The sequence below is a fragment of the Xenopus tropicalis genome, chromosome 6 (assembly GCF_000004195.4).
Source record: "Xenopus tropicalis strain Nigerian chromosome 6, UCB_Xtro_10.0, whole genome shotgun sequence".
Lineage (NCBI taxonomy): Eukaryota > Metazoa > Chordata > Amphibia > Anura > Pipidae > Xenopus > Xenopus tropicalis.
In genome coordinates this window covers 108,489,171-108,508,375 of record NC_030682.2, presented here as the reverse complement: position 1 = coordinate 108,508,375, position 19,205 = coordinate 108,489,171, and the positions used below count along the sequence as shown (strand labels likewise).

Sequence of the window (19,205 nt, the reverse complement as noted above, 5' to 3'; positions counted from 1 at the left end):
ATGAAAGGGAACACTGATCCTGAGCAATGCTGGTTTTGAGGTGCCTTGGCTATAACTGTGTGACAAACGTGATTGGCCATGGGCTGGGAACAGCACATTGGAACATGCTAACGTTTATGTGGTTATTAGCGCCATGTGGCAGCAGTATGGGGGGGAATACACTGCCCAGTTATAAAAGGAATAGGTCAAAAGCAGTTCACTTGCAGAAAACAAAAGACAAAGTTTTCAGTAATAACTTTAATACAGTCCAAACCTTAATACAATTCAAACTGAACAATAATTCTTCACACAATATTTATATATATATATATATATAAATATATATATATATATATATATATATATATATATAAAAGCATGAGGTAGACTGACTAGTGAAGATAATTCACCATGTTTTTGGTCAATAAAGTACATTCATAAAGCAGCATATTCGACTTTTTCCTGGGTAGCAAAAAGCAAATCCACATAGACTTCACCAAAATGAAGATGGCGCTGAGCTCTAACAGACAGTGTGTGTGTGTTATGTACGACCTGGGCAAAGGGGCTAGACATTAGGGAGTATAAAGTTAGCGTTCAGACAACTTATATTACATTCATTGTTTCTTTGGCGCAAGGTGACCACACAACGAATAGCCTTTTATTCATGGGTGATCCACTGCTTTGCTAAAATATGTTCCTCCTGGGGTAGAAATGTCTCTCTATGCCTGTAACCAAGTATTTAGTGCAAATTGACAACCTTCAGCAGGTCTAAGATAAAGCACATTACACCGCAGGAACCTTTGGCAGTAAGGACACTAACAAAGTGAAATACACACATACACAATACAGTTAACAGAGGGGGACAATACTGAAAGACATAGGGCAGAATTTAATCCTGCACATTCTTACATTTCTATTTTAGTGGTGTCGGCTGTAGAGCTGGGATAGGAAATATTTGGGGCGGCAGCAGTTTGACGAGCGCTGCAACCAATATGCCGGGCAACATGGTGCTCCATCATCGCTACAGGTTAGCAATAGCAAGTTAAGGGAAACTAGAGCTCAACAGCAGTTCTAAATTGGATTATGGGGGGGTGTACTGTACAAGCACCACCAGACAGCGACGATTAGCCAAGCTCAATTCACTAAAGCAAAGCCAACTTAGAAGCCAAGTCTATTACTGGGTGGCGGCCCTGGTTTATCCTATTCTACGCCATCTACACTTTAAGGAGAAGACAAAGCTATTTCATTTGCAGAAAGATTAAAAAAAAGCTTATAAAATTGCTCTAAAATAGTTAATTTAAAATGTGCTACACAATTCACTGTATATTACAAGTAGGCAAAGAGTTTGTTTTCTAATATATTAAATATTTTGTTCTATATTTGTAAACACTTCATTTTTAACACGTTAACATTATTTCTAATTTCTATGCAGGAACCAAAATGGAACCAAGGGAAAGATTGGGAACTTGCATATCAGTAGGACATGCTGTGCATTTATATATGTTCCTCTTACTATTCCCAGTCCCAACTTGGCTCACCCCTATCCACAAGGGCAAGTAGGCAACTACTATTTTTCCAGTAGAAAGCCACGAATATGGTATGAATATACACAAAACGTTATTACCTTATATATTGATTGTAAATAAACCAATTGATTTTCTTGATCCCATAGCTTCTCCTTGCAGCTCCTACAGCTACTATTACCCTACACTATGCTAGGGGCATAACACAACAATAGCTAAGGGCTACCAAACTGGACTATAAAAGGATCAATAAAGCAGGAAATACCTTCAAAAGCTACCACCATTAGTTGTCCTTTCTATAACATAATGCACAAACCATAGCTTACTGTGTTGTGTGTCTGAAGCTTGTGGAAAGGAGTTTCCTTCTAGAAAAAAAATAGCTGGAAACACTATATAACATAACTATTTGGGGACAAGCAAAACACTTGTGTGTGGGTGAATCGCTCTTCTAGAAGGCAATATGGCTTTCAGAATGAACCCATTTTGGGGTAAAGTGTAAAGTCAAACAGATGTGAGAAGGAGAAGAGGTGCCATTAATATTAGTGAGTATTGCATGGAGCAGAGTAAGGTGGGTGCTTAGAGAGCACTGTAAAACCAACGTTCAATGCCCAAAGCCAACACTAAAAAGAATAAAGACCAAAGTTGCTTGGTTATCCAAAAGGCAGTTACTGTGAAGCCCTGAGAAGTGGTGCAACAGAACTGACTGTTTGCAACCTACAAGGGCATTTTTGGTGAATTAGTATTTGTTATGAAGGGGCTCATCCAAGCCAGTGAGGTAACAAAAGAACACACTTTTCCCAGTTCAAGAGTGATCCCAATAAGTAAGTTAATTTTGGCTCCGCAAGGAAGTCCTCTCTGTGTGAGTGCGCAATGGAAGAGGTTGTATTAGAACGTCGACCTTCCAAAAAGAGCTGTGCTCACACAGGCATATTTGCACTTGTGCCATGGCGACGGCTAGAGTCCATATCACCATTTCCACAGCAGTCTTTTCCCAAACTCAGATGTGGCGTCCTGTCAGGAAATACAGTGGTTTGTCATCACTGCTGTTGGCAGTCTGGAACTCATCCCGTAGGCGAAACTGCCATTCATCCTCCAGCTCCAAGCGCACGATGGTCTGACGGAGGGAACTTCTGTCTTGGCAGATTACACAAAGTGTTGCACCTTTAAATAGAAATGAAGCACCATAAGCTGAACATTCACTCAACTATTTAACCCCAGTAAAATGAAACATGATACAAACATTCATTTCTTTTTTAAGTTTCCATTAAACAACAGCGAAACACTGGATTAAGGCTAAATGGGACCCTAGGAACTGGTTATTTACCTTTAAGAAATTTGTATTTTTTCAGCATCCCTGCACAGACAAAGGAGTCGCACAAGTAGAGCAGCAATCCGCTGAAAGCCATTCCCTCACAGCTGACATTCACCGAGTGCGGCCTGGAGCTCACATAGCACAGAGTCACCTGGAAAGAGACACAAAAACACAACTGTACTACACAAATAGCTGCTGATTCCATTCACACTGTTCACTTGTAATAAATGTGTTACCCCTGTGCACTGTACAGTATCTGTGCCCAGAGTGCATAGGCTTGGCATTAGGGATCAGTATTATACAGGGGGAGGCCCTCTCAGTGCCCTTTAGTCTAAATTATCATTAGAGCTCAGCAGTTTGGCCTGCAGCAGAATTAGCAAAGTACTTGTTTATGAGAGGCAGCAGCACGCAGTGGAAAACAACCCAATAAAGCTGGAGAATAACCTCCTTCCCAATTCCTTGTGTTGACAGCCGCAGGCACGCATACAAAAATCCCTATCTTCTACACTTTATTGCTTAAATATTTGTCATTGTTTCAAGCCCATCTGCTCTCTTTCTCTAGAACCAAACAGATTTGAAACCATTCGAGCAAACAGATACTGGGAATGCAGATTCTACATTAATAGAATGTTGTTATTATTACCTTTATTATGTATTTATATATATCTCCATATAGTACTACAGTGATGCACTCACTGTCCCACTGGGGGACCTTTCTGAAGACACGGTAAATATTCACTATAATCGCTATATATAGTGAAAAACAGAGCACTCCCCTCCCCCTCATCTACTTAAAGGAGAAGTAAAGTTACAGTCACTGGGGAAGCCAAAATGTTACTGTATGTAATCACTTACCTGAAAGCCCTGGCCAGTGCCCCGGCCAGGGTGTATGCAATCGTTCCTTTTCCTCCTTCACGCAAACACAGTAAAGCGGAAAGCTGAACTTCAACAAAAATGCTGCTTTTTTGCTCAACTGTGCATGCGTGGGCCCCAGGAGAAGGAAGAGGATCGCTCGCCTGCATTTACCCCAGGCCAGTGCAGTTCTCTCCTAACAGGAGCACCGGCCGGGGGTTACAGGTAAGCGATTACAATCACTGGGGGTGCCTAACACATTTGTCACTCCCCCCCAGAGGTTTAACCTTTCCTTCTCCTTTATATCCTCTTGAGGAGTTTTGGCCCCAAAACATGTTGCTAGGCAACCAGGGACTCACTCCCACATGTACACAATATCGGCCTACTAATAAAGTGACTAAAACATCTGAAATCACCTGAAAGCAATACATTTCTCAGCAATACCAGAATATAAGCTGGAATCTTTCAGGTGATTTCTGATGTTAAAGTCACTTTATTTAAGACTAGTATTGTGGGAATAAATTTGTGGGGGGGATGAAGCAAACTGTTTTTTTACTCCAAATGAAGGTTTGTGTGTGAGACTGAAATGTTGAGTAATAAATCTTTTTTATTTTGTATTTATATTTTTGTTTGGCTATTATTTAAATCTTAGGATTGCTGTCTTTGTTCCTATGTATTTTTTGGTACTAGCACCCAGGTTTTGGTTTTGTTTTTTTTTTTGCTGCATATGGTGTGCACCTTTTGGACTATTTTATGTGTGTATAACAGCTGGAGGATGAATGTCTACAAATAAAACTTCTTTTTTTATAGTTACTTTTTGTCCTCCTTCCCTCTCCCCATCTTCATCATCTATTCAAGATCAGACCTGTGGCTGGTGCCGATTCTTAGGTGGCTGCGCCGTTCTGCTTGTATAGGTCAGCTTTACTATTAGAGACACTGTTCACTAAATATAGACTCTGCATAGAGGGGGCTCATTAGATGGCAGTGGATGGGGGCTTCTGTCTGGGGGGAAATTAGTTCTTCTTTAACTTCAATGGCACCCTAAGCTTATAGACAGCAGCCCACAGCACACAGGGCATGTGCAATGTCACTGACTCTTAATAGATGGCCTAACAGGGTCAATATGCAGAGAACACTTGTGTATAACTTTGAGGGCATGGATAATTACTGTTATAAGGCTGGACCGATACAGAAAGTTTAGTGTTTAAAATTCTAAATTTATTGTCATTTTTTTAGGCTTTAATTCTCCTTTGTAAACCCCACTCTTGTTGTTCAAAGGTTAATATTAAAGCCACGGCATCCCCTTAATCACTTTGGATTCCTCCTCCCCCTTTAACCTACTCAGCCCCCCCCCCCTTAGGAATTTACTTTGGCTGTTGGCTACTGGGCATGCTCAGTTCTTCTCAACTCAGGTTTCTATGTGGCAGTGAGATGGCATTGCTGGTTCCCATAGAAACTCTGCTCAAGCGGTCTGCTCTTAATTTACTCTAACCTCCACTCCTGAGCTCAACTTAACCATTACAGTGCTCAGCCCAAGCTGGACTTTTTACCAAAGTAATTTCTGCCACTGTATTGATTGCATGAACTTTACGCTAAATAAGGGTTTTTGCAAACATGTATTGTTTAAACAAAGTAGTACTCTATGGGGTTATGAATATAAGCCACTTTGGTCAGGAGTAACAGACTAAGGGGTGGTTTAGTGTTTGTTTGCTCAGATTCCCATTAACTAAGCACAGTCTACAAGTAAAAGAAGTCATAGCACGATAATCCAATAATGATGATCATGAACATGCAATTACCTCAGGGCCCAAATTCAAATAACAGTCCACAGCGAGTAAGGGATTCCTACAGTTGTTAAGAGCCTTTGGGAAGAGTCTGTGAGAACTGTGCTGTAGAAACTTTTCCAGCAAGAATTGGGCAGGAGCAGCCAGCAGAGTCTGTTCACTGTCTGGGGCGCACACGTACTGCATTGGGGATATGGGAGCCAAGCTTTCTGTTATCTGCAGAGACGAATCATAATCAGCCAAGGTATAGTTACACAGAGAAGGGACCGTTGCATTGGAGTAATGTCCAAGAACATTTCACATTTACATTACAGAACAGCTCCGATATAATTCACCAGGACCATTGCTGCCCTGCGCCTTATGGGGCAGATGCCTAACCCTAATTCCCTGCCTGGCCATATCTGCCTGCCAGAGATTCTGGTACTATAACACTGCATGTAAATAAGGCATAAATAGGCAAAGCAGCAGTGAAAAACAGTTTTCTGCACCATATTAGAGCAGCTTAGTGGCACATTTTCCCGGATGCCTGGCCAGGCATCACCCATTCTGCCAAACTGCAATATGGAGGCAATATAGGAAGGAACCAATACAGAAACAAGGACTCAAATATGAAGGAAAATTTCTACCCAATAAACACTGATCTTAAGACACTATTTCTGGCTATAAATAAATGAGGTAGCAATAGGCCTGACTGATACTAAGCACAACTCAAGCTGACTTTACACAACCCTTATATTTAGATTACACACAATTCTAGTCACCCTTCAGTTTACACTAAGGATATTCATGCTGAACATTCTATGCTATTCAGGGGCACCAAACTTGTTCCACAAAATAATAATGATGGATTAAAAATGCTCACCAAACTAACCATTATTTTTGGCTTTATAATAAAGTCCTTGTGCCCTCCAACCTGTATGTGTTTCTTCATGAGGCTGAAGTTGTTGAAGCGACATATCAGCAGGCCCCCACTGTTTACTCTCAAATTAAAGTCAACGTCCTCACAAAAATACCTGGTAAGTATATGATGAAAAGGAAAGTTATTACATTATAATGTTATAAAATGAAAAAAGTCTACCTCTTTTATCAGTTATTGTTTGTTTTTGTATGTTAATCTGTATGTTCTGTGTATACACCCATTTATTGTACAGCTCAATGGAATTTATAAGCTTTTTAAAAATACATATTAATAACAATAATAAATATTATAGTATATGTTCTGGTAAATGTATTGGTTCAGAAAGGCCTATGGCAGATTTCCTGTTTAGAAACGTTTGCTTGAGCAGTAGCCCACCTGTCAATGCCACACCTGTCAGCAGTGCATTTCCTATATAGCTCTATGGGCAGCGTTGAGTGGCAGATTGTGGTATTTAGATAGTTGTTGTTTTGCACCAGAGCACAACAATGATCAGAATGCCAATGACCAAACAGCCTACAATGAAAGCTTCCAAAAGACATATAAATTGTAGTGTTTATAAATTATAGTAAATTTGGTGTCCGAGGCAAAGGGAAACTAAAATTAAATACAGTTGGGCATCTTGGTCATTCCTACATTGCCCCTAATTCCCTTCCCATTACCCGAATACAAATAGTACATAGCAAGGTTTTCAAAAAGTATGAAGGCTTTGCTTCTTAGGCTGCAGAATGGAATGCAGGTCAGCCAGTAATGTCCAGCTGTACTGCTAAGTGAGTGCCATAAATGTTACTCCCGTCAATATTGATATTCCGAGACAATTTGCAATTGGACTTCATTTTTTAATTTTTTTTGAGGTTTTTCAGTTATTTAGTTTTTTGTTTGGCAGCTCTCCGTCAGCTTTATTTCAGCAGCAGCCTTATTGCTAGGGTTTAGTTTACCCTAGCAACTAGGCAGTGATTTGAAAGAGAGACTGGAATATGAATAAATTAAGTAATAAATAGTAACAATCACAATAAAATTGCAGCCTCACAGACCAATAGTCTGCTGGGGTCTGTGGCTGGAAAGAGGCAAAAATGGCCGAAGGCAAGTAACTAAAAAAAAAAGCTAAAAATAAATAATTAGGACCAATTGCAAAGTTGCAAGTAACATTCTGTAAAATGCTAAAAGTTAACGTAAAGGTAAGCCATCCCTTTAAGTTAATGGGTACATTTTTACTAGCTGTAAATGAATCCCTTTTGTCCCTATTCAGACTGGAGACAGTCCTGATTCTGTTTAGAAATAATTATGTCACCTTTAAATTTTTTTTTTTTTTTTTAAAAAAGATTGAATTTCTTGTACAGAATTAGGACAGACTATGCCAACTTTAAACCCACTTACCTGTTCAGATCATATTGGACATTCTGCGTCAGGTCTACGTTGAGAAGGATAAAATCATGAACGTGGCACCTAGAGAATGGGCGCTTTGGCAAAGATGAACTCAGTTTGCTGTTCCACTTCTGTATCCCCAGCATGGCATAATTAGTAATCTTTGGTGTCCCCTCCATATGCTGCAAGACGTTTTTCAGGGACACATTCCTAACCAAGCTCTCTGTTTCCAAAGAAGGGCTGCAAATACAAAACAGGATGATGGTACAGGTCAGCAACAAACCATAAATAATGATTGTATTCACTTTACTTTTCAGTACTGCCCATAGAATTATTGTATGATGAAGTGCAACTCTTGCTATTTATTCTGTCCTCCTTTGTAAAGGATTTATTTAATGATTAATGAATGCAGGTTGCCGTACTGACTGCAGAGTCTACAGACAGCTCAAAAGGCTATCCTATGATGCATGTTCCTTACCTCATCTGCTCAGGAACCTTACTATGTAGATTCCACAGAACACAAGAATCATCCATTATGGCAATAAGGGGCCAAACACATTGGCGCTTGACTCCTAGTTCTTCCAGGCGGTTGCGCTCCAGCTCCAAGTTATGGTAGGACAACTCTTTAATAAGGAATCTTGAAGCACCTAAAGAAGCAAGACAAGAGTAAGACACAATAGTATCCTAGTATTTACTCAAGGACAGCTTATGTTGTCTGATTATCAGCCACAATCCCCTCCCACTTCATATTTAAATAAATTGGAATTGATTCAGAAACTTAAGTGGGTTTGTCTTTATTAACTACCTGTTCTGTGTACTGTGAGGTGATACATATAAAACAATCCTTATTACAGGGGTGAGCACAGCAAGCTGTGGGGTGTCCTGCAGGGGTCTTTTGATGTGCTGGTGATAGGCAAACTGATTTTACTGAACATTCTAATCTGCAATACTTTTGTTCTTTATGATGGCCATTTAATGATCTGAATGTTCAGTTATACTATTACTTAAAGCAATCAAATATAATGGTGAAGGCCAGTTTTAGCATCTGCACGAGGCTGAGGGAACAGAAGAGAAAGCTAAAAGCCCTTGGTTCAAGTACTTATTCCCTGAATCCTCCTAAAACTGGCACAACGCTTGCAGCTATAGGGTGGCTACTCCTACATCCACTTACTGCTTTCAAGTGTCTTTGCAAGGTCTGTTGACAGGTAATCAAACAAACGTACATGAACCTTTCAGCATTTTTCATAGAAGAAATAGAAAAGGTGTGTTTCATTGTACTTCTCATTAGAAAGATGAGAAATACACAGCTGCAAGTGTCTTAAAGGAACAGTAACACTAAAAAATGAAAGAGCTTTAAAGTAATAAAAATATAATGCACTGTTGCCCTGCACTGGTAAAACTGGTGTGTTTGCTACAGTAACTCTACTATAATTTATATAAATAAGCTGCTGTGTAGCCACGGGGGCAGCCATTCAAGCTGGAAAAAAGGAGAAAAGGCACAGGTTACATAGCAGATAACAGATAAGCTCTGTAGAATACAATAGTGTTTTATCTGTTATCTGCTATGTGCCTGTGCCTTTTCTCCTTTGAATGGCTACCTCCATGGCTACATAGCAGCTTATTTATATAAATTATAGTAGACTTTCTGAAGTAAACACACAACTTTTACCAGTGCAGGGCAGCAGCACATTATATTTTAGTTACTTTTATACACTTTCATGTTTTGGTGTTACTGTTCCTTTAAGCTAAGACAAAGACAGAATAACTACATATGGTAAACTAAACCCTAAGCCACGGTTCCCTATTAATATAGTAATATACTGTAAAACACTGACCTGCTCCAGCATTGTTAAACATCCCAGGCAGCACCAGCATAATGTGATTGGACCAATATTTCCGGTATAGTGGCATTTCATACTCTTTGACAACCATGATGTGCAGATGGCCGATACCTTCCATGGCATGGTATAGATTTAGCAGTCCGTGTTCATGACGGCCACTAGAAGGTGTAAAAATTGGGCTCTTCACCATATTTGGGTTTTGCTTATGGAAGAAAGAAATAAGCATTTAACATACGTACGTTGAAAGGAGGTGTGGAATATCTAATGCTGAGCAAATGCTCGATTGCCCACTGGTCATGGAAAGCCACAGACTAATAGGGTCTAACACTGTGCTTCCAAGAAGCTCCTAGATAAGTGGGTTTCAAAAGCACAAGCCCCACACCTGAAGGGAAAAAGAAACTACCAGTAACTTAAAAATGATATCACTTTGAGATCCAAATATTTTTTTTGCGGTCTTAAACTCAGTCAAAGGTTAGAGACAAAAAGGTTTTGCCATGGCAGGAACTCAAAAATTAAACTCCAACCCAAATATTATTATCAGTTACACCCTGTCTAATGCTTATTTGGTAGGCTAAACCTCCAATTTAGAAAACTCTGAGTTAAGGTCAGGACTCAGGAACCATGGTGAGAACAGACAAAACCCAAGATCATATTTAGAGCTGTCGCTCCCCAAGTAAAATGTTATTCTGTAAATACAACTACTTCTTTCTTAAGTGTGCTAGCCACAGCCTTGATGATACACAAACACAGATCCATGTTAACATGATCCCTGCCAGCACTGGACTTGGTCTCCTAGTACCCACAAAAGAACTAGATAGTGTTAAATGGTTTGGGTTTTTATATAGGCCCAGTGTGGAAATTAACAATGGGCTGAAATAAATTATCTTAGTTTGGGCCCACTAGAAGATCCTCTGTTCCTGCACTGCCCACAGTCATGGTAATGCCCATACCTACACACAAAGCAATGGTGCCATATTCACAAAGAGTAGTATAATTAAGGGAAATTAAAACCTACTTTATCAGTCACCAAGGGAAGGCGCATGCTCTCCAGGTGCTTTCCTTGTTTACTGAAGACAAAATGGTGTTCTTTAGATTTAGGGATGATAAAGTGAAGCTGGACCTCTTCTCCAAGCATCGATGAAGAGAAAGTGAAGGCATGCAAAGTGGATTCTGGCATCTAAATGAAGGAAATTTTCAAATTAAATTAACACATAGCCCCACGAACCACTGTTATACCAAGTAGTAAGTGCAAGTAGGTTGTACAGTAGGAAGCTACTGTACAACCTACCTTCAATATATATTTAGCATATATGTATAGACAGCAGTTGTAATGTATTGATTAGTAATTGTTTTGGAAGCTAACAATTATCCTATTGCTATCAGTGATTCGTGCTGCACTAAATATATACTTTCTGTACATGCTGTAAGGAGAGATTTGTGCTTCCTAATTCTCATATGCTTAGGATTTCTAGCTTAAGTTGTGCCATTTGCATTTACTCCTCCAGCACCACCAAACTGACTGTGACTTATATGTAAGACAATGATAGAAAGATTTTACCTTTGCATACTGTTTGCAAAGGTAAGGAAATGGAGGACGGTAAGACTAGAGCTACAGTACTATCATTGCGGCTTCATGTCTTTAAAGTAATAATTAGATTGTAAGCTCTATGGGGCAGGGACCTCCTTCCTACTGTGTCTCATACCACATGGCACTTATATATATATATTTTTATTGTATTTATTTATTATTTATTTATTATATCACTTGTCCTCCCTGTGTGTAATTTTGTATTCTGTAAGCTTGTACAGCGCTGCGTACCCTTGTGGCACTTTATAAATAAAGTTATACATACATACAATTGAACTCTGTCATGTCCACATTGGATAATATGGACCTGTTTGGTGCAATCCGTCTGATAACACTAAAACCCTGTATATTGCCCCTACAGCCTCCCTACCTGTGACGTAGAACTGACATCCATATACTGATGGCACTGCTCACAGTGGTGGAAGGTATTGTAAGCTGCATATTTAGTCAACATCATGGAAACCGTCTCACGTTTTCTTGGTTCCTCTGGCTTCATTTCCGCTTGGGAGTCTGTACAGGGAGGACAATGTTTGCTATTAAAGCTATTAAATTAGGTTTCTACCAAGACTGGCACTCTGTACCCTCATGTGAAAATGTAAGTACACCCCATGTAATGTTTTTCCTTTTATAACATTTATGGACATAAAAATTTTTCATCCTTATATATAAATAAATGGTACATTCATAAACAAATAACCCAGGTAACAGACCCAGTAATTTCTACTTTTACACTGGTTCAAAATCATCTTCTGTATCTGCAAGAGATCAAGGTACCTGGTTTCCCATGCGAGTTGCGTTCTGTATACAGAGGGCTGATATGTCGATACTTTGGATCATGCACAGTGACGTCAAATTGCGTTTTGCTAAAGACTTCAATGTCAGGCCATTGGCTAAAGTCAGGCGGAGAGATTTCGTCTATCTCACTCTCCTCAACTGCAAGAGAAAAGACAGACCATAGATTTACAGAGTTTGGCTGACAAAAACAACATTCTGAAGAATTTTGATGCTGATTTCTGACGCCTTTTCCACCTCCAACAATATCTTTAAGAGTTAGAAAAGAGAATACAATGGCACGGTCCTTCGGCTACACATTTGTGCACAGATTACTAGCAAACATACGAACACAACACAAGCCGTGTATTTTGGACTTAGACTGAGCACAAATGTACACTGTACCTCTAAGATAACATTTGGCTGTCTCTTACCTGCATTTATTTCCTGCTCATCATACACATCCACTTCGAGAAGGCGAATAAGCATGCGGTAAAGGATTCTGAGGAACTGTAAGTAGGCACCAGTTTTCCCTACCTACACAGTAAAAAAAAAAAAAAGCATTAGCAAAGAAATGCAAATTATAACTCCCAGCTCTGGAAACAGAGTGCATATTCAAATCAGCTGTTAATTATTTTCTGCCTGCATAAGCAGCAATTACAGGCACCCTACCTTTTGTCCTATATGAATGAGTTCTACAGCCCAGGGCCTGACATAATACATGGTAAAGTTTTACTGCTGCTACCTAACTACAGCTTCTGAAGTGCAGGATACTTAGCAGATTTAATTATCATTATATAAAGTAAGAGGCAAAAAGAGGTTCTACAAGTTCAGTTCAGTTGCTACAGATTTACAGGTTTGTCTGTATGTATAGCAGAGACCACTGCGTGCTGTCCCCTAGCTGCTGTCAGAGTAACAGGACAGAGAAAAGGCAGGCGGCAGGAGTCCGGGCACATTAGCAAAGACTTGTGAACTGGGAGGGGATAATCCATATGTTATAAGTCCATTAAAAAGAAAAATTTACATGTGGGAAAAGGCATGGCTGTACTCAGACTCCCCACTGCCATACCAGCTGTCAACAAGAAAGGAAACTAATTCATTTACCTACCGCCCACATCCCAAAAGAACTCAATACTAACTACCCAAAAGGCAGCTACGCATGTTCTGATATTGTTAATAGATAAAGAGGATTTGTGTGATTATCAGTTTGTGTGTATTGATGTTATGAATCAAAAATCTGACTGGTGCGTTTGCATGCATCTGAGTTCACTTTTTTTTTTTTCTACAGTTGGTCATACCTCCCAGATAGAAGTCTCTATGTTAATTATACATCAACCATCTTACAACTGTTTACTGATTATGCAAATATATCTGTAGGTGCAGGGCTTACAGATATGGTTACATGAGTTGTTACATCGTTATTAGTCTCAAATCTGGTATGGTAGCATTTTGGTCCCATGGAGGACTTAAACTACCAAGTTTAAGAAGGAAATGAGACCTATGCCCATGGGATGGAGAATAATGTTGACTGCAGTGGGGCTTTCTACTGAATACATGGGTTGCAGGTCTGTAGTAATGCAAGGTGCAGTGTTAAGATCAAGGTTTATTTTAGGTTCCGTGTCACACAACTCAAAGAGTTTGATAGCTCTGTAAACTTATGTTTTTGTCCCATGATTAAATATGAATTTCAGGGACACTGGGACAAAAAATAAAAAAGTGTTTCTGAGTGTATTACCCCAAATTCACATACAAAACAAAATTAATATGTTTCTGTATTTTAGAATGATTATAGAGGAAAGGCATAAAAATAGAATTCTTGGGTGGCATGACCCATTAATACAGCAGAACCCTCAATGATAATAACCTGTGGAGGTCCAGTCAAAAGCAGACGTCGTGTATGAGCAGACCTCATTCCGTTAGGTTCACTGGAGTTAGTATAATCTGCATGGTGTGGCTTTGCTGTGGTCCATTGCCTGTAGTACAAGGACTGGTCTTCAGTAGTCATATCGGTAGAAATTGAAGGCCTCAAAGTTCTCAGCCAAGAAACATCGGCATGGGGCAAAAGGGAAATTGTAGTAGGTGCCTGGCCATTTTTTTGTGTGTCAAGAAGGTTATAGGTGGCCTTGGAAAGGATGACGATACGAGGCAGGGCTAAATGCAAAGCCTCTCTTCCCGATTGGTCATTCCATTTGAAAGTCTGTGATGATGGTGGGGATAATTTAGTAGTGCTACTAGCCATTTGGCTTCCCAGTGAGTCACACTCTGGCTTGCCAAGATCACTGGCAGTGGAGTTTGGATATGTTCCTTCATCTACAGTGCTGTTTGCCACATTCTGGAAGTTGAAGGCCAGTGGCTGCCTCTGAGAATCATCCGCAGCACTTGATGAGCTGACCCCATTTTCTGCAATGGAACCTGTAACAGAGAAAAGCTTTATTATAAACTAATTCTGCAGAGATTGAAATACTGTAAATAACTGTAATAATGCAAGTTGAACTGCAAGAAGATCATGAAAGTTAACAAATTAATGTAGGGGATATATGTTCAATTAACATGTAAACGCTGGTATTTTCAGGCAATTTGTATTGGGTTTCTTCTATTTGTTTTCTTTCTCTTTCTATCTGGCTGCTGGTGTCAGCACCAGATATTAATGTCTATGGCAAACAAAAGTTCATCTAAATAATACAACCCCTAGTGGGCTAGTTAAGGATGATTTGTTATTTGCACAAATCCTAAAATAATGGATGCAGCACGTCTTAATTAACAGCAGTGAAACAAACCTGAAGTTCCAGTCACAGCACTGCCGTTACTCTGGGGTCGATCCAAATCGATATAGAGTTCATCAGAGTCATTGCCACTGGTATTGTCCTTGTCTGCCTCCTTTTCACTGAGGTCCAGAACAGTCATGGGTTCTCTTACAACCTCTCTAGAGACGTAACAGCAAGCCAAACCCACTTCTTGTTCCAAGGCTGTCCGACTTAAAAAGCTTGAATCAATAAGCCTAAGGTCACAATATTTCAGAGATCTGAAAGAAAACAAAGAGAGTTTTGGTTGTTCTCTGTTTCACCCTAAAAAAACAATACATAAAGTACACAGTTTTCTGCACACTATGTGCATACCTTGGGAATGTTTCTCCAAAAGGATCTTTGCCAGCAAGAATTACAATGCAAGGAAGTCCTTCAAGGTCCAAAAAGGTTCTTGGAATCCAGTCTTCATCATCATCATATCCTCTCCAAAACTTAAAATCAATACAGAAATGTAAACATAAAATGAAAAACTCCACTCCAGTATATTAAATCGTTATTACTGTACTATGCAAAAGTCACAAACTGGGTAGAGACTTGGGAGGCAAGCAATTTGCAGAGGTGTGCATGGTGTAACTTTAGAGAATGTAGGATGGAGAAATGTGTATTGTGGGGTTTTGACTTTACTCACCTTTAATCTAGTCACAAAGTGCTTAGAAATAATGAGCTCTGAAGCAGGATTTCCAAGGATGACTTCAAAGCGATACTGCAAACCAAGCTTGTCTCTCACTTCCTGAAGCCTTTCCTTTGCCAGCATGGCTAACTGCACTGAAGGAACTCTGATTATGAGCATGTGTCCTCTCCCACTCTTGTCTTTTGCTGGAGAGCTGAGAAGGTCATCCATGATGTTTAGTGTCTCTGGTGTGATATGGTCTCTCAGGGATGCCATTGTTGTAAGGGCCATCAGTGCTTCGGAATACTGCTGGATAAGGAGGTAGCATCGTATCACCATGCTGTGAAGCCTGGGGTACCTGGGATTTGACCATACAAAAAATAAAATGAAAGCCAATGAAAGAATCCTTCAGCTAGTAAAATATACTTATTTATGGGACATATACATTTTTACTTTCATTTTACAGGGCTTTCTTGAATATGGCATATTGAGGGCAATGAAATAGTAAGAGACTTAAGAAATAGATGTCTCTACAGATGTGAAGCATGAAAACAATAATCAGGACATACAGAGTGAGGGCAGTTTGCTCAGCTTCAGCCTAATTTGCCAAGGGTCAAAGCATTGTCTGTAGAAACTGCTGCTATTAAATCCCAGGTGGTCCCTTTGAACAGATCATCTGATCTGCCAGTGCCTCCAATGGTAGTGGGTATTTTCTGCTTCCCACTTGCTTCAAGTCAGTGCGATATTTCAGTGAGCTAAATGTGGCTAAATATTTTTGGCTAAAGCATAAAGCAGACAATAGGCCAGTGGGTTAGATAGCCTGAAAATCCTCTAAAACAAAGTATTTTTACAAAGAATAGAAATAACTAGTATTATAACTGGCCTAAAAGCTTGTGCCCTTTATCAGTTGGTATGGGTACAATGAAAATGTTGATTATGAAGTACAGACATCAAACCAAATCTCTGTTCCAGTCTTACCTTTCCAAGAGGGTATTGACCATTTTTTCAAATGTCTCGTCACACCGCAGAAGAGGACTGGTAATCCCCCATTGAAGAGATTTGCTGTACTCATTTATTCCAAAGTAAAGCTTTTGTTCACTGGCTACTTCCTCCTACATTAAATAAATCAGGGCAGAAATAAAATGGAATATGTCATTCATAAGGAACAAATATATTTATATTTATAAATATATTTCAAGGTCATCTTAAAGCAGCCAAAAATGGACACAGTATCCAACCTGAATGTTTAGAGCAGCAGAACTAAAGAGGTGCTGTTGCTTCTCTTCACAAGCTCATCTGCCAATGCACCATTTATGCTGGCAGACATGCTGCAGCAAAGAATGTATTTTTAAACAGACGCAATCGCCAAACTCAACTTTATCTATAGTTTGATGATATTGGATGGGATCAGTGGCACACCCTACGCATACTGGAAATCCCATGTGATTTTATGAGTATGTTTATGGACAGCTTTAACAATAAATGCACTTCACTTATCTAGACAGATTAAAATATTAGGGTGGGGTATACAAGCAACACTAAACAATCAAAAACATACAATATTTCTCTCACGGTTTGCCCATTTTTACCTTAAGAACTAGAGCAAAATAATAAAATGATTTTCTTACTGCAGTGTCAGACTGGATCCAGTGAACCTCATTGCAGGGGCTGATTTTGGACTGTTGTGTTTGTAAGGCATATGGGAAAGAGCTGACTTGGAGCACAATAAGGTTCTGGGCTTCTTGCACTTCTTGGCTGTTGATGATGCGATCAGACAAGCCAATAGTAGGCTCTCCATGAGAAAGGGTTCCAGAAGTAAAACTGAAAGCAGGAAAAGTATAGTGTAAGCATGTGTAATAAATAACCTGTCCGTTTTAAGTGCAAAAGCATAATAAATCAGCAATGCTTAAATACATTTTGTCAGTTACTTGGTGCAGTGGGTGAGAGCAAGGCAACTGTTCCTGGATACTGACCTTGTTAAATCTACATGACAATTGTCGTGAATGAGGACAAACAGTGTGTATGGGTTTTGTTTCACTTTCTTCATGAAGGCATCGAATTTAGCATGAATTTCCCCATCAAGCCTGAGCACATATTTATCTGCTTTCTGGTGTGCTGTTGTTGTTTCTTCTAGGCCCAGGTCTGATAGAACCCCTGGCAAAGGAAAGGTACGCAGGCACAGAATTAGAAACGGAATGGTAAGTAACAATGTGAAGGAATAAATAGCACTTGGAGGGCCCCAAGAAACTTTATATAGATCAGATGTTTTAGATAAAATGGTTCACAAAATAGGTTTTTACAACAAAAATGTGTGAACCCTGTAGGCCACATGCTCATCCAATTCATTAAAATGTGATATAATTTGCAAGATTTAAAGTCTCTTTCACAACAGATTTCCCTCCATCAGGAGCCAATGGAAAAACAGATACCTTACCTGAAAGTCTAATCCTGCAGATGGTCTGCTGTACCAAGACTTCTGAACGAGGAACCACGATCATAAAATCAACTTTGCTGAATCGCCCCAAATCAAGGCTCTGGCTTCCACTGTCTGCTATGGCGCACACTTGGGACAAAAGCTTCCGTGCTATCAACAGCTGAGACTGATATATGTGGAAGCCTTCTGAGTCACAACCTAGAAGGCAAGCGATGGACTCTCAGGGGGTTGCGCAACGACATGATACAAAGAATGAAACTGAAAAGTAATCAGCCCTCAAAAATGTTTGTAATATTTAAAATACCCAAGAATTTAGGTCCTGTTATTATTCTGCATTGTTCTCCACAACACAAAACAAAGTACTTGGTTAAATTTAAGAAAAAAACATTGATACAGGGATTGTTTATTTAAATTAAACTTTTCGCATGATGTAGAGAGTGATATTCTGAGATCTGAGAACTGATCTTCATTTATTCATTACAGGTATGGGATCCATTATCCAATAACATTATCTCCCATAAACTCCATTTTAATTAAATAATTCTAATTTTAAAAACTGATTTCCTTTTTTTCTGTAATAATAAAACAGTACCTTGTACTCGATCCCAACTAAGATATAATTAATCCTTATTGGAGGCAGAACTATTGGGTTTATTTAAGGTATTAAAATCCAAATTACAGAAAGATCCCATTTCTGGAAAACCCCCAAACATTTTGGATAACAAGTCCTATACCTGTATTTGTAGTTTGTTAATTATTTAGCCTTTTATGTAGCAAGTCTCCAGTTTGAAATTTTAGCAGCTATCTGGTTACTACGGTTCAAAATAGAGATTAGTCACCCATATAGCGAAGATTTATAACCATTTATTAGCTGTTAAGAAAGATCCTAGAATTCAGATACAGGTATGGGACCTGTTATCCGGAATGCTGGGGACCAAGGGTTTTCCAGATTACTGATCTCCATACTTTAAATCTACTAAGAAATTATTTAAACGTTGAATAAACCCAATAGGACTGTTTTGCCTCCAATAAGCATTAGTTATATCTTAGTTGAGATCTACAAGGTAATGTTTTTTTTGATTACAGATAAAAAGGGAATATGTTTCAAAATTTTTAATTATTTCATCAAAATAGACTCCATGGAAGATGACCTTCCCATAATTCCAAGCTTTCTGGATAATGTGTTTTTCAGATAATGGGTCCAATACCTGCACTTAATAACTACTTGTAATACTGCCAGACAGTGAAAACTATGCAGATGAAATATTTGTATAGCAAATCATTTCCTTTTAACATAATTTAAGGAGACGTTCACCTTTAAAAATAATAAACCATTACAACAGCACAAACAAGGAAGTAAGTTACCCAATGGCTTTGTACTGTTTTGTAAAATTAAAATGTTTCCCGATCGTAAGTTCCCCGGCAC

General features: G+C 39.2%; 1 protein-coding gene across 8 annotated transcripts in view; it reads right to left on the bottom strand.

The window, feature by feature from the left end:
- Window positions 1-222: 222 nt before the first annotated feature.
- greb1l (GREB1 like retinoic acid receptor coactivator) overlaps window positions 223-19,205 on the bottom strand; it is a 77,895-nt gene continuing 58,912 nt past the window's right edge. For 6 of the 8 annotated variants that reach the window (XM_012964370.3, XM_012964373.3, XM_031903256.1 and 3 more), the window contains 19 exons: window positions 17,780-17,977; window positions 17,319-17,499; window positions 16,974-17,166; window positions 16,324-16,457; window positions 15,364-15,703; window positions 15,048-15,166; window positions 14,709-14,953; window positions 13,796-14,343; window positions 12,366-12,468; window positions 11,935-12,093; window positions 11,531-11,670; window positions 10,588-10,749; window positions 9,567-9,774; window positions 8,210-8,378; window positions 7,744-7,971; window positions 6,313-6,463; window positions 5,466-5,666; window positions 2,827-2,965; window positions 223-2,663 (listed from right to left, as the gene is read on the bottom strand). In XM_012964370.3, the coding sequence (XP_012819824.2) occupies window positions 2,500-2,663; window positions 2,827-2,965; window positions 5,466-5,666; window positions 6,313-6,463; window positions 7,744-7,971; window positions 8,210-8,378; window positions 9,567-9,774; window positions 10,588-10,749; window positions 11,531-11,670; window positions 11,935-12,093; window positions 12,366-12,468; window positions 13,796-14,343; window positions 14,709-14,953; window positions 15,048-15,166; window positions 15,364-15,703; window positions 16,324-16,457; window positions 16,974-17,166; window positions 17,319-17,499; window positions 17,780-17,977 (3,782 nt within the window). In that variant the 3' untranslated portion in view covers window positions 223-2,499. 8 annotated transcript variants of the gene reach the window in all.